The 16,744-nt window shown below is 31.2% G+C and overlaps 1 protein-coding gene across 1 annotated transcript in view; it reads right to left on the reverse strand.

Annotated features, from left to right (window-relative positions):
• Window positions 1-16,744, reverse strand: part of LOC105624094 (centromere-associated protein E-like) — a 49,506-nt gene that overhangs the window by 30,586 nt on the left and 2,176 nt on the right. The window contains exons 2-3 of the mRNA XM_012205454.1: window positions 11,960-12,260; window positions 7,323-7,417 (exon numbers count right to left, since the gene is read on the reverse strand). Of these exons, the coding sequence (XP_012060844.1) occupies window positions 7,323-7,417; window positions 11,960-12,260 (396 nt within the window). The remainder of the gene's footprint in view (window positions 1-7,322; window positions 7,418-11,959; window positions 12,261-16,744) is intronic.

Consider the following 16,744-nt stretch of genomic DNA (forward strand, 5'->3'; position numbering starts at 1 on the left):
AGAGAGAGAGAGATCCATCTGTTTGTTTGAAAATTATTTATCTAAAACTGTAACAAAATATGGTAATTGCTCTGCATAAATCAAAAGCATTAAAAACCAAACAATTTTTGCTTTTTGCGGTTAATTTTAGGACGTATTTATTATGATAAAATTTTTTGACCGATATTGATTTTTTTTGACTAATATTTTTAGCTATTTTACAAAACATCCTTAATTATAACATTCGATTAGCTGATTTCAAATTTTTTTCTCTAAAAAACATGTATTACAAAAACAAAAATAATATTAATTAACATTTCAAGTCATACGACAGCAATTTTTTTATTCTTTTCGTTTCTATTTTTTCATTCTCTTTTCCATTCTTTTTTCTTTATTCATTTTGCCAACTGATATGTTTTCTTTTCTTTTTAATTCTTTAAGCTCTTTTGTCTATTCCAATTCTTTTTACAGTGAAACATATGACAAGGATAAATCAATCGACGCATAGCAATTCGTGCGATCGAATTTTATTTATCGACATTTCTCATGATCAAGTGCGTCATCTTCAATTCCGGTATAGACAGCACAAGCTCATGTGTTGTCGGGAACCATGAAATTCGGTCTCACATATCAATGGAGGTCCTGCGACCTTCCTTTAGGATAGACCAATATTCAGCGCCGTGTCATTTCACGGCACGTCGAGCTCATCGTTCTCACGAAGCACATCGGTTCCGTCATCAAGGGTTCAAAATGTTATTATGATTCTTTTCAAATTTCAAGATTTTACGTGTCAAGAGGAAATGTCGAAAATAAAATTCTTCGAGATCTACAATAAATTCTAAAAATTTATAGATATAAATTACGATTTGCAACGTTTGAATTAAATTAATATTTTAATAGATACTAATATTTTGATACTTTTGCAAAATATGATTCAATTTGCAATCTCCCAGATTAAATTCAAAGCAGACGGGAATGCGAAAAATCGCAGATATAATATTTATAGAAGTTACGTGAATAAAATATCAGATTTATAAAATTCAGATAATTTGAAAATATCTTAAAATGCGCGCAAAAAATCATACGATTTAAAAGATTAGACTTTATATAATCATTTTTGCAATATTATTATTACAAAATTCTAGCACTATATGAAAAAAGTTTAGAGATTCTCGACTTTGCTCTTTATCTCAAATTTCGAAAATCTATAAATGCTGAATTTTATATTATAAATGCCATAAAATTACTTTAATGAGATTGATCGCCGACAGTTGTCTAATACATTAGAGAAGATCTTAATGATATAAAGTTAAAAATTTAATAATATAAAATCTTTTATATAATATATTAGATAACTGTTGGTGATCTTCTACATTATTAAAGTACATTATTTAAAGTAAAAAAATCAGAATTTGTATATTTTGATACAAAGTTAAAAATTCAATTATATAAAATCTTTTATGTAACATAGGTATAAGACAATTCAAGAGCTATTCGGCTATCTTTGAATTTATTTTACGCGTTTAATGGTTTTGTTGACACACATATAGAAACTGCGGATTATTCGAACGTTTCCCTCGAAAAAATCACGCATGCAGGCATAGATATCGGGGCAGCTGCTTATTTATACGTGTTGCGTGCAACACCTTCTGCGCCTCGTCAGATCACGGACATGGTATTTGTTTCGTGTGTACATATACCCGATCGCGCGAATGCTTGTGTGCAAAACGCCATCGCGTTTTATCGTTCGGATTCACGAGATCATACCACCGTGATACCGCGCCATCGCCGCTAATATCCGACGATACAGGCTGCTGCAAATGCAAAGCCGACTCGTATCCTTTCGCCAATACGAGCGAAATAACATCGCGAAATTCTTTTTCATAGCTGCATTTTTTGTGCGTCCCAAAACGGCTGGACAAAAAAGCTTTTTTAAAGTTTAATGTAAAAATAAAAAATTGAACGTGCATTTATTTGTTTTTGATGATTTTGTGCATGAATTGAGTAGAAAATATAAAAATATTAAACAAAATACCTTTTAAGATTATAATGTGAATACACAACAAGTAGGAAATAAAGATCCTAGAAAATGATCAAACTGGATTGTTAATGCTTAAATAATTTGGTTTGAATTTAACTAACTAATCGCCAACTAATTGCGAAGATTTAACGACTGCTTATAGATCTTACCTTTCTAGTATAAAAACATTAACATCCACGTGCAGATCGCTACATTATTTCTCATCCGTCAGTTACATTCGCGATGCGTTTCACTTGGGCTGTATTGTTTGATGATTACGGATGAAGCTTTATATCCGATCAATCACGCTTGACGGGTACATTGGGCAGCTGACTCGAGTGGGTTAATGCGTCCATCGATTATAGATGCACGTTTCAATGATGAATCCGTGTCGGAATCGATTGCTGAGCAGTGCCGTGCTGCTGTTAACACACATTTAATCCGCGATGTGATATTTCACTGATGTGACTTCCGGCTCTTTTTCAAGTCGAAAGCTCGCCGCGTCCCCGATTTTTCACAAGCATCGCCGATATATCGATCGCAATTACGAGGCGCCGCGCATTTTACACACGTCGAACAGTCCATTATCGCAACGATTAATTCCGATGAAATATCGGGGCGAACAATTTTGATTGTTGCGATACAACGTTATAGCAAGAAACAATATGGTTACATCCATGAGAAATATATTGTTATGCCAACGTATTTATCGAATAAATGTCTACAAAATTTACATGCATAAGTTTCGGTAAGAAACTTCCGCGTTTAGATTAGCACGCGCTATTCTTGGGCACACGCAGCGTGGTAGACAGTTTATTTTTATAACGATGATACATATTAGAAGGATTTGAAGACACTTTCTTTATCTTTTAAGCACAACCATTCTCCGATCATTATCTAGTGAGAAGCATTTCACTCAATAGGAAACGCGAGCGCCAAAGTTTTTGCAACATGTCTATCTCCCGTCGCCCGCCCCTCTGAATTTAATTTACCCCTAAATAGTCGACGGTGGCAAGTAGAAATGCCTCGGACGAACTTTCTTGCTTGACCCACTTAACGATTTTACGTCCGGCCGCTGATGGGCCGATGGAATCGGTCTCAAAACGAAACTCTGGCGCGACTGATTTCTCTTTTTCGTATTGAACCTAATATATAAGCTTGTGAAATCGACATCAAAATTATATATATTGCTGTCTTTCTTTTAATTACTATGAATTTTTCTTTAATTCATTATTGTTGACATGCAGGGACTACTACTGTCTTATATTATTAAATATATAGATATGTAGAATATTTACTTTCGTTATTACTATTTTATCGAAAGGGGGAAGATTGAAGTAGAAAAAAGAATACTTTTATCTATTTTTTCATTCATTACCGAGTGTTCCATTTATCCTTTATCTCGCTAACCGCTCGTTGATACGCACGATAAAATGCTTTACTTAATTATCAAAAGAAAGAGAGATATTAATTGAACGCGAACGAGAACCCGTTCAAATTTATTTGTGAAATTATACGCGTGTAATAATGGCAATAATAAAACGATTTATTTTTTATGTAATTTTAAAAAGTATCTCGACGTCATAATGTTCTATTATTTTATTTTCATAAGTATTTGATAATTGCATATCGAATAAAATTATTGTAACATCATTAATACACACAAGATATTTATATTGTTCTTTATATGGTATAAATGAGAAACGTTCTGTTTTGTGAAATGCCAGAGTGATAAAAGAACAATTTTGTGTGTATATTTTATAGATATGAGAAAAGAAAGATCCTCCCTCCCTTCTCGATGACATGCAATTGTAATTATACTCCGCGGGCTACTATTGCTTCATTCTGCGAGTCGCGCGAAAGAAAAAAAAGCGACAAATACGACTAAAAAAAGTTTAAGAAATTAGAAATTCTGAAATTCGATGATTTTGATATTCTAAAGATGATCTTCAATATTTTTTAGAACATAAAAATCTCAAGATCTGAAAGCTCTAAGATCTTTGAAAATTTTGAAACACACATTCTACAAGAAAAACAATTCTGGAATAGGAGAATCTAGAAATTCTAAAAATTCAATGAATCCAAGATTAGGAAGTACATAAAAATTCTGCAGATCCACAAATCCACAACTCAAGAGTTTTGAGAGTTTCAAATTCTAAGAATTTATCGGGATTCGAAGATTGCAGAATCCAAGTGTCTAGGAATGTTTTGGAAAGTCGAGGATCCATGAATCTAAGTTTACCGTGTTTTTCGGTCGAAATGCGTGAAACATAAGAAACATAGGAAGTTCGATACAGTGCACATTTGATGTTCAAGGTGCATAATTCTTACCAGGCTGTAGCGAGATTGCGTCCGTCTAGGATTGCGAGTCACGGGGCACTGAGCTTGCAAGACACATCCAGGCCAACAGACCGCGCTTGCAAACCTCGCGACTCGTAAGCTCGCTTATCGTCTCTCCCTTCCACCACCGCCCATCGCAACTCTTCACTTAACTCAGTATTTTCCTCCCTAAATTTTCTTGAGTCATCGAAAGAACACTTACTGTGAGATTGCGATTATTATTACTTAGAAATTATAAATAATTGACTGACACGCTGTACGCATCTCTATTTTTGAGTATTTATCTTTTCATTTTTTATTAATCATAAATGTAGGGATTTTTAAGGCAGTTTTTAAAAATATTATAATATTAAATATTACAATATTTAGAACGTTAAAGAGCCCTGAAATTTTTTAATTTTCTAATGTTTGAATCTAAAATACTGAGACTTGGATTTCAAACTCTTTCCTAATTAATTTTACGGCGTTCAACTCATTGAATTCAACGAGCATGCATCCGAAAAACTCGAAAGCTTCGTGCTACAACTTGTCGCAAAGTTTGTCTTTTCGATACGCTCACAACACGATCAATGATTGCGGAATTGAATTTATGCCAACGCAGTTACAGCTTTTCCCGAACTAATCCTCGATTTCATCTAGCGTCGCGTTTAACGACTGCCAAAAATACGCGAAGTCGGACTATCCATTTATTCGCGTCACGAACTTCGATACACTGCGTCTCGGCGGATTTTTTTGCCGATTGGCAATTATCGCGAGCGATTTGTTCCCGCAAGTGCGGACTATTTCGATACACAGGACAACGATGTAAAAGTGATTAAAGCGGAATAAATAGTAAATCCGCATACCGACGGCGATAGATTGGTAAAACGACTTTTGCGATCTGCGCAGCGCAAAGTTTCGATGCAGTATCAATTTATCATTGTTACACTTGTGGGGAGGGCTCTTGCTAGTGCTGGCGCGTATCGAAGCAGGAACAATTCGCGATAGCGATTAGGCGCGAAACGACGTCGTAATCGCCGACACGAAAGGAATGAACTTGAAGCTATCGATGATAATAGAAATAAAAAGCTCACCGATTGACGGGCCTTGACCGAAACTATCAATGTTTTTGCTAGTATTGATAATCGACATGCAGAATGATCGAAAACTTATGTATATACAATCTATAGTTATTACGGTAATTTTAACACACTTTAATATTGAATATATGAATATGTTACATCAGGATTGGAAAAATTACTTACATATAAGTTACTTTTTAAGTTATCTTATACATATTTGTTATAGAAATTGAGTATAAAGTTAATACAAAATTGGAGCAAATAATGATAAAATTTAATATAAAATAAAAAATAAAAAATAAAATACTCGAATTAACTTATTGTACTTAATTTCTGTAATAAAGAGTAATTTATAAGTAATTTGTAAAGTAAAGCTTTTCTAATCCTGTGTTACACACATATATCACGCAATCAAATATTCCATTGTTACAGTTGTCGCGATTGTTGAATATAGCAACATATTTTAATATTGCTAGTTTTATGAGAGGTAGTGTGAATAGAGATCTTTATATATTCTGTTAAAAAATACTATTTTATATATATATTTATATATATATATATATATATATATATGCGAAATAAAGTTATTTATATATAGTTTCTCTCGCTCACAATTGTCTCTATAATTTTTTTATTTTGAAATAAAACGTAGTGCTAGTGGAAAACGAGATATTTAAATTACATTTGATTTGAACAGTTAATAATAATTTTTACGCACTTTTTTAATGAGTAACTATCGTATTACGTATATATTTTAGTTTCGTGACTTTTCGATCATTCTGTATTCACATTTCGCGTACATGTATTCGTGCGGTGTTTGCGAGCAAAGGGCACCACGTGAGGGTGTTGATTTTCCCACAGTTATCAAGGCAGTCACGTTATCGGCATTCCGAAGGCTATCTGTTCGCCTTGCAGCGTGATTAAATTGATACACTATTCTGCAAATATATGCTAATAACGACAATATTGTATCTAGCATAAATGTTAATCACCGACAACATTATATTGTTGTGTCGTTAATTATATCTCTCATCATATTATATATAGGTAAAGTATTATATAGTTTCAGTCATTAATGTATGAATATATAATTCTATATTCAGCTAAAGAGAACAAGCTACACGAATCAATTTTATACATTTTTTTTTTAAATCACATTATACGGAATTGAAGTTATGATTTGTGAAGATTATTTTTCCAAAAATTTTTGTTGATGATATTGAAATATTTAATTAAATTATTTTGTGTAGAATATATATTGCATATAAAAATAATATATATGCAATTGGAAATTTAAAATTTGCCGAATTGAAAAATGAAGAAGTTTATAAAGAAATTGATTCTTGCAAAAAGATTAATATATTTGCAGGGAAAATCTGGAAGCACCGCGCCGGCGATAGAGAAAATAAAGGATACAAGTAGATTTTATCGAAACTGTGAGCTGTGGTAGATACGGCAAAATTCCAGTGGGAAAGGAAAGGCACGCGATTCGCAAGTATCTTTCGGAATACTTAGTACAAAGTATCGAAGTACTTCGAGCATCTTAAGTGGCGATCGGAAAGTTTTCTATCGATAACTCGCAATTTTCGTCGACATTCTTATCACGTTAACCACAGGATATCGAGGATTATTACAATTTTCTTCGTAATAATGAAGAAATATATTATCTAATTTATTTTTAATGGTTATTAAACTAATCAAAGATGTATTATTTTATTTTCTGATACATTTGTTTAGAATAACAACAATTTGCGGGCATTAAATTGAATCGCTAAGCGATTACATTTTATTTCTTTTTTATGCGAATTTTTTATGCGCAAGAAGTAAAAATGGGAAATCTACCTTCAAAGTCAGGATTTAAAAAATTTCGCGTGTTTATTTTCGGAATAATTTAAAAAGTTTTTGTCAGATAATACATTTACCTAACTGTCACTCGATAAATCTTCTCGTGCTCACTCTCCTGTTCGATCTTTGAGAAGATTCCTTCACAGAGTCGTGGAATCAGTCCTGGGTCCTCCTGCAAAAATAAAACTGATTAAGGTAACTCCGGCAAATACGCTGCACTGAGATTTACGCCGCAGAAGTCAGAAAAAAGAAGGGACGAGAATAATTTTCTCGCAACTATTCTGTTATATGCCTTTACATTATATTAGTATTGTATTACGATTTCAGTTTCTTACTGTTAGTATTAATGAAATTATTGTGAATTGGATCGATTTGTCACTGTACTCTCTAAATCTGAATCAGTGGACAGTCACTAATTATTCAGTGACATACTTCGTACTGATAATCAGTGAAGTTCAACTAAAAAAGAAAGAATATTTGAACATTATATAACTAAAATTTCAATATTTGCACGTTAATTTCAATCTTCTAATACCATATTCATTGAATTTAAGCACTAAAACAAGAGTTAGTTAGATTACATAATAAAAATTAGCTAGATTAGGTATCGCACATTTAATTCACTGATTATCAGTGGCACTGATAATATTTTGATGATTATCCACTTGGCACTGATTATATTTAGCATTGATATCAGTGATTATCCATTGATTCAGATTTAGAGAGTAATAAGTAACGCCATCATAAATTAAAGTCTATACATAAAATGATTACTGTAGGACGTGTAAAAGACTTAGTGATTATTTCGTGATACATACATGTAGTGGAATAGTAAAGCGTGTTGTATAACAAAATACAAGTGCTTTGTTTTCGTATTTGTTTAGTTTGTTGTCTTGTATTTCCCATCTGTTTGGGATATGCGGTATTTTTAGCGAGCGGGATTTATGTCCAAAGCATACAAAGTGCGCAGATTGAATTCAGTGCACTAAATGCAATAAACGCATTATATGAAATATGTACCTCATGTCATAACACTTGTAATATATGTAGGAAGATTATAATTATTATTTATTATTTCATATATATATTTACCATTCCTATTCTTTAATAAAACTTTTTTAATACATTTTATAAGTTATTATGTCATTTTACGTCTTATTTATTTGCATTATTTTTAAATTTTTCATGAGCTGTATATACTCCCCTTCCCCTTATAAGAAGCTATATATCTTATTTCTATAAGACAAAAATGCAAGGGTTTCAAAAAGTTTATTTTCATATGAAAAATAAATTTCGAATTTCTAATATTTTTTTCATAGTAGTAGACAATACAAAGTTTTAATACTGATATAGTTCGTTTACTTTAAACATAATACTTAATAAATTAAGTTTTTGATAGGTGCACCGTATATATTAGAGTTATGTTGTATATAATGATGAAATTATCGCAAATTTAAAAATGAAGAAAATGTTTGAATTTAATATTTGTCATTTAATTGTAATTTTTATTGTTATAGAAGTATTATCTAAAGATAATGCATAAGATAATACATAAAAGAGATAGATATGATAGAACAATAAATAATTTTATTTAAGACAAGATTTATCCAGAATATTATAATATTTCTAGATTAGCTATAGTTTATCTCAATCGATCATTTCTCTGCATTTTTGTAGATATCAAATGGCCGAAATAAAAAAGAGGATAAACAAAACGAGAGAATTTGTTCTGTGGAAAGAATGAAGGTTCAGTCAATAAAATCTATTCAGACCGGAAACAACGCGCGGTACCTTAACGAGGGGGGTCTTGTCAATTTCAAAATTTGATGCATTATTAACCAGCGCTTGAAGCGTTCTTTCATAATTGAAATCCGACAAACGAGTACGTACTGTACAGCCACAACACGTGCTGCGCTTTTAAAAGTCTGCTCACCCACCCTCGTTCTCCACCACCCACCTTTTCACTCCCATACCATGCATCCCCTCGCACCCAGATGCATCTCCCAAACGCGCGCGAATACGCCTGCGGAGGTCGCCATACAATTTAATTAAACGCCATTCCGCAAAAACAGTTTCAATTTACTGTTTGAAATTTTCGAGAAATGGAACGTCGATTCGATCCGGCAACGAGCTCTCTTTCTCTCTTGTCGGCCAATTAAAGCAATACGATATAATAATTTCGCGAATGTGATTGCTATGGAGAAGAAGATATACAAAGTGGGAAAAGGAAAATGACGAATAATCAGATCGATACTGTTTGAACTTCAAATATGCATTCAGTTTATGCAGAATGCAAAAAATCTAGTTTCATGAGGATGTTATATCAGAGCGTTTGAGTTGATGGAAACTAAATATTTTTTGGAAAATTCATTCCGCCGATTTTACTTTGTTTGGCAATACGATAGTAAAATAAGTGAGATTTTAAATTAATATAATAATTATATTGTGTTAGTGCAGATGTGATAATGAGTTTTATTGCATTTGAAACGTCGATATTCAAGTTATTTTACATTTGGCATGTTCTCAGGAAGAGATTACTACTGAAAGATAAAAACTTTATGAGAGGTCGAAGTTTAGAAATGTAAAGATAGTGAACAGTATTCTGAAATGAATAATTTTTAATTATTTAAAATTTTACTGATTAATGATGGAACAATAACGGTAGTGTATAAAAATATATTAATTATTAAGAAAAAGTGAAAATGTATAACAATTAATTAATTAAAATAATGAGTACAGTATTAAAATAAGTACAAATTGCATATAAATAATATAAATAAATTAGAACAATATTTTTATTCAAATATCAATCTCTTATATCGGTTATGAGAAATTTGAGAGAATCAAAAAAAATGTGTTTGTATATAACCGTTGTAATTAAAATATATTCATGAGAATGTAAAATCTGTTAACCATGGTATGAAAAATTGAACTTACAAGAAACTTTTAATTTAGTCAAGCAGTAAAACAGCTCAATTTCATTAAATATTATTTTAAATATTTGTCAATTTTTATGTTTCAAAAACTTGATATTGGCATTTCGATATGGTACTCTACGCACAATGCTCAATTCGCACATGTTTAATAAAATCAGAATTGTGGAACATATTATAGCAATTAACAGCTTGTTAATTAAACAGATATTTGCCAATAATATAATGAGCCAATAGCATTTTATCATCGATATTTTCAGCGTACAGCTTCATTAAAAACTTCATTTTGCTGATTTATGATTGTAAAATACAGATAAAAGTATTTCGAATCGCCGAAGAAAAGAATATTTCCAAAAGGAATAGAATAATTTATTATCTATTTGAATAATTTATTATCTATTTGATCTTCATAAAAAGGTTAGGAAGATAATAAAGTTTTTCGGTGAAATTAATTAATTTTTTGTTGGATCTGCGAGTCGAAACTTTTAGATCCATGTATGCACGAATATTTTCGTGGATATTGCGAAAACGTCAGCGGATACAACGCTGATGACAACGGAACGCTGTCTGACTGAAATAAAAGCAAATAGATTGCGCTCGCTCTACCGCATTGTGCGCGGAAAATAAAAAAAAAATAACATTTCGCGATATATTAATAAAACGCGAGATAAATCAAAGTAATTCTCGACTCGCGCGTGCACAGTGCGCGCTTTGCTTGTGAAAATAATATCGCCGGTGTATCGACGAAACGGAGCGCACAGGTCGACGATATATGGAGGAGGTCTATTATGCCCCGCAAAAATGAAAATAAAGTGCCAATCAGATTTATTACGAGATAAATCGAAACAATTTGCACATTGCACGTTGACCCGTAAATACATCATCACCGGTTTATTCAGACGGCAAAAGAGTTCTGCAATGCCACTGCACAAAAATAACATTGACAAAATAGACATAAAATCCAAAATGTATTTTAACGGGCAATGAGAACATGCTTGGAATCGCAAATGCAATTTTTTCCTTATATTAGGTGTGGGAAAAAGTTCGTGGCGTTTTTCTCGTTACATCTAACGAGAAAAACGCCACGAACTTTTTGGAACAATTTTTTCCCATTTTATTTCTATACTATTGAATAAAACTTTGAGATATTTTACATAGAAATCAATACCTTATTGATATAATTTATTTTGATGTAGCTAATTTTGTTAGTATATATTGTTAATATAATAACTTAAAACTTTTCTTATTTCTTTCTGATAAGATTACAAGTTAATAATTACATTTTCTGATCCATTATTTAATTATTAGACACGATGTGAAAACAAAATATTATTAATAAAATTGATATTATTAATATTTTGTTAAGTATGCGATATAATATTTTATAATAGTTTATATAATATTCATTTATAAATTATCATTTAATGCACATATTTATGTTTCGTATCATGTCTCATTACAAAGTCAAAATAAGTTATGCTCAAAACACTCAATTATTCATACGTCCGATTATGAGAATCTACATCAAATAAATTTATGTATATATGTATATAATAAATTTATTTAAAGTTTCAAACTAATAAAAATGTTAAAAATTATATTAATATGGTACGTAAGCAGTGTAAATAAAAATGTCAAAATGAAATATGCGAAGTATATAAAATGAAATTTCCACGATAATTCATGTTCAAATAATCAGCTGAAAATTATAATTATAATATAATTTTATTATTATTATAATTTTATTATTATTATTGTAATAAAATACGGCAACTATACACCTTCGTGCCCATCATGGTGTAGGTTTTGCCTGATGCACTCTGTCCGTAAGCAATTAAGCAAGAATTGTATCCAGAAAACATGGCATCCAAGATGGACTGGCCGAGTGTCTCGTAGATCGTCGCTTGAGTGGCGTAATTCTTCGCCTCAGGATCCGATGAATCGAAGCAGTAATCGAAATCATATCTCCGAGTTCTTTCGCGACTGTCCCCAACCTTGCTCGATGATACCTTTAAATTCGTCAGGGAAATCTCATTCGATTCTGCGCGAACTACCACTGCAGATCCAGTTAAGTTTAATTCCCTGCACATAAAAAGTATATGTTAATAATACACTTAGGATTCAAAAATCTATGTATAAGTCTAAAAAATTACAACACGAAAAATTCAGTAATTATAAAGTATAAAAAAAGATTTAAGAATCTGAGAATAAATATTTCAAAATTTAAGAATTTAAAATGCTTTCGAAAAGCTTGAAATTTCTATAGATTTCTGATATCTATTTTTTTGGATGTAAATGAAGATGATTAAACGAAGCATAATGTAGCTTTAAAAATGTTATCAAAATTTATTTTTATAAAGATTTCGCAAAATCGATCGGTCTAACGAGAAATAACCGAGTGATATTGCTGAAAATACTTGCGAGGGGGAGTCAATAAACTCATCCATGCACTGCAAGCAGCTTTGCCAACATTTTCGAAGCTGGCATCGTTTTTCCACCTTCCTCGTCTGCATGTATGTATATACATACTTCGCTCTCTCGTAGCTATTCTTTTTTTTATTCATCCTTTTTTACCAAGCACATTTTTTCATGCTTCGTGGATCGGAATCGATTCATCGAAAAGCGGTGGCGGCAACGACAGCAGCGTGATGCATACGACCGTGCGTGGCGTTCACGGGGATATGCATCCCCCTTGTTATTCTATAGAGGGCTTTGCCCGATTTTCTCGAAGCATTCCGCGCAACCAGCCGACTGTTTTATAAAAAAATTATCTGCTTTACGCAACAATATTTTGTTAATTTTATAATTGTGACACATGTAACACTTCGCAACAAGTACAATATAATATTTTTAGTTGCATACCAACCGAATAAATTTGTACAAATAAAAACTTATAAGCGATTTAATTATAAATACGTTCGAGAATCCGAGTTTTTTTTTTTGTAATGATGTCAATAATTCTGCAATAATAATGAAGAATATAATTATTTCATAAATAAATTAATTTAGGAATCCGCGCTGTAGTCGGTGCGCTTAAATCGGTGCGCTGGACGAGCCTCAGTATACTTTAACATTATTGAGTACAAGTATATTTCGACTAAATTCTAGCCTTCTTCAGCTTGACATCGTTGACAATAGAAACGTTTACACGTGGAAAACCTTTGGTTATCTCCTAGTTATTATCCATGATCAGTTAATACCTTGAATAGTCTCATGGAAATCGAGATCTCAAGAAGCGAATACAGAAGTAAATTTCACAGTTTAAATTCCAAAATTATAAAAATATCCACTTTAACGAATAGTAGAAATGTCGATGATATAAATTGAGCTAAACAATGATCTTATCGGTTGCGAGCCACGTGTTAAACTGGAATAGTCTAGTCAGTTTTCCACGTGTATAAATGTTTCTATTATTAAGCTGAAGAAGGTTAGAATTTAGTCGAAACGAACTTGTACTCAATATGTTAAATGCATTTAAGTATACTTAAGTTCGTCCAGTGATTTAAGCTCATCGACTACAGCGCGGATTCTTAATGCCCTAAATTAATTTATTTATTATCGTTTAAGTTATTTTATTAGAAGGAATCTTATTATGGTAGTTATAATATAATTATTATTCTTATTATAATTATTATAATTATTATGAAAATATTTTATTATTATTTAAAGAAAACTGCTCGACTTTCAAGGAATGTAAAATTAATATTGAAAGATTTAAGAAACAATCAAGGAATGTAATCAAGGAATTGAAGGATATATCAAATATAATCTCTGCAAAAAATAATTAGAATTTATACTTTCGGTGAAAAAAAAAAAATAATATATATATATATATATATCCTTGATGAAAAAAATAAAAACATTGAGAACCGTAAAGATCCGAAGAAATGCTAGAAAAGATACATTCATAGATTCAAAGAATGTCTTCCGATCCAAAGACGTGCAACAAGTCTCGGGGACATTGAGGTTTACATCGTGAGGTTCATAGACGGTCGCGTTTTCGGATCAGTCGGTGTCGTGTGACACTGCATTTTGCATGTCGCGTCAAGATAGGACTGCGTTATATACGCGATATCCTTGGTGCATATACGCGAAGGCGAGCATTGCGGTGCTTTAACCCTGTAATAGAATTTCGCGTGAACTTGTTAGACACATTCTTGTTCTAATATTGGATAAAGCTCCGTTTCGATTTTAAGCTGCGTCTCGCATTGTGTAGTCACAAAATTCTTACTATATGTTATAGAGACAAGAAACAATTCATCTGTGTATCTTTAAAAGAAACTAAATTTTAAAAAGACATATTTTGAAATGAAAAAAAATGTAGCAAGAGATGTTGCCACAAATCTGGAAAACCAGGAAAATGTAAAAAAGTCTAGAATTTCGAAATTTGTTCACAATTGATCTGAAACTGCTCCTATTCCAAATAATTGTTATAATTTTTTAAATAGTGTGTCTGACATTTATAGTCAAATTCAAAACTTGTGCACTTTGAACGATTTTAATAAAATAATTAAAATTTATATTTTATTCAATATATTTTATTCAATATTTTCATTTGACTCCACTTTTTCGTCATGACTACATTCTTTTTTCCAAAATTAATTTATTTTTTACTTGAATTTGCATCCAAAATTGTACTAAGCTTTGTTTCCATTGTTTTTAATAATGTAGACTAGCTTTCCTACAAACCTTGAGTCTAAATGTAAAAATTTACATATTAGGTGTGGGAAAAAGTTCGTAGCGTTTTTCCCGTTAGATGTAACGGGATAAAATATATAATAATATATTACTCATGAAAAATTTTCTATTTAAATTTTCTATCTAAATTTTCATCTGGGAAACCTGGAAAAGACAGGGAATTTCAAAATTTATTTTCTGTGGCAACTCTGTGTACGCAACATATTGATACTGAGCATTTATGAATATTGTTGATTGTTATTATCTGTTTTTTTTTTGTCACGCGCACTGTCATTTTTTTTATCGATATTAAAGATAACATTGATATTAATAACATTAAAATAACATTGAAATAAAAACGGACATTTGTGTTTATAATGAAATGTTTGACGAAAATATCAGGAGTTTTTATATTAAATAAAAACGAAATGTAAAGAAGACATTATAAATTCATAAAATTAATGATAAAATAAGGCTCAATTCAAAAGATTTTAAAATATGCAAACTAAATTTTTATGGGACTTATGGTACTGTGATGCAAAGGCGATAATTGAATCATCTCAGCTCTGTTTATTTTTCTTCGCACTTTAATCACTTTAGAGTAGCTTGCTAGAAACAGATTGCTTCCAACGAGATCATTGGCAGACTAAATGAACATAAAAAGCATTATTTTTGCTGCTAAGCCTCAATTATATTTAATCTTCTTTTCAAGTAATTTTTCTTTTCTTCTCCATAATTAAGCTACATAAATTTGTAAATAGAAACAAAGACAATTTGAATTTATAAATTTTTAAATTCTTAAACATTTTTATATTTATATTCTTAGACTCTTAGGTTTTGCATTTAGAATTTTCTATTTTATATTTTTGGATTCGTGGATTTAAGCTTTTAAAATTTTATATTTTCGAAAAAAATAAAAATACATTTACTTTCTTCATTAAAAATAAGAATGAGAACAAAAATTCTGCAGTATTAATAAATGTACCGCTCTTTTAGGAAATATATAAATCATTATTACATACATTCAATGGATTTATATGCATAACGGATACTTTTGAGATTTGCCATCTCCACTGCACTTGCATTGGCCGATGCATATACTGATTTAAAAAAAGATACGCGTATCTTTTCCCTCTCGATTCTCGCATTTCACGACGCCGTAGGCCGAAAATAACAATGCGTTAAGACGATTCTCGCATACCTGTCAAGCAGAGGCAACTATAAACGAAACGGATGCGCCAGCTGTCAAGCTAAGGTCGTTCTGCACTTCGTCACAAAGTCGTAGTCCCGCTCTCAATCTTCCATACGGTCGCACCCCACACTAAGTCAATGGAAGTATTTTCGGCGTTGAACATGCTCTCGGAATCATTAAGCGACCTCGACTAGTCGAGAGAAATATTGGGTCTCTTTATCCACAAAGAAAATTGAGGCATTCGATTTTCGATGCAAGAATGAAGTAACTGAAGTAAGTATGTAATTTGCGGGATTCGGCCTCAAAATTAAATTTGGTTTCATATTCAAAGCTGATCTTATTATTAATTATAAACTGACTCTTTTACTTAATTGAAATACTTAATTTTAATTAAAGTGGAATCTCTCTTTAAAACTATATAGAGATTGCGTGTAATATACATCTAAAAGATCCAAAAATATAAAAATTTTGTGATCTAAGAATTTAGAGAATTAAAGATTTAAGTCTTCAAATATCTATTAATTTTAAAGAATTTTCTCTTTCTTTTCTTTCCGGATACACAAGAAAGATTTGTCTACAATATTAAGAGCAATATATACTCGAGCAACATATCATGTAAAAAATAAACTTATATATATATATATATATATATATATATATCTAGATAAAATAAAATTAACGTAAACTTAAAAACTAA

Source organism: Atta cephalotes (assembly GCF_000143395.1).
Source record: "Atta cephalotes unplaced genomic scaffold scaffold00072, whole genome shotgun sequence".
Taxonomy (NCBI): domain Eukaryota; kingdom Metazoa; phylum Arthropoda; class Insecta; order Hymenoptera; family Formicidae; genus Atta; species Atta cephalotes.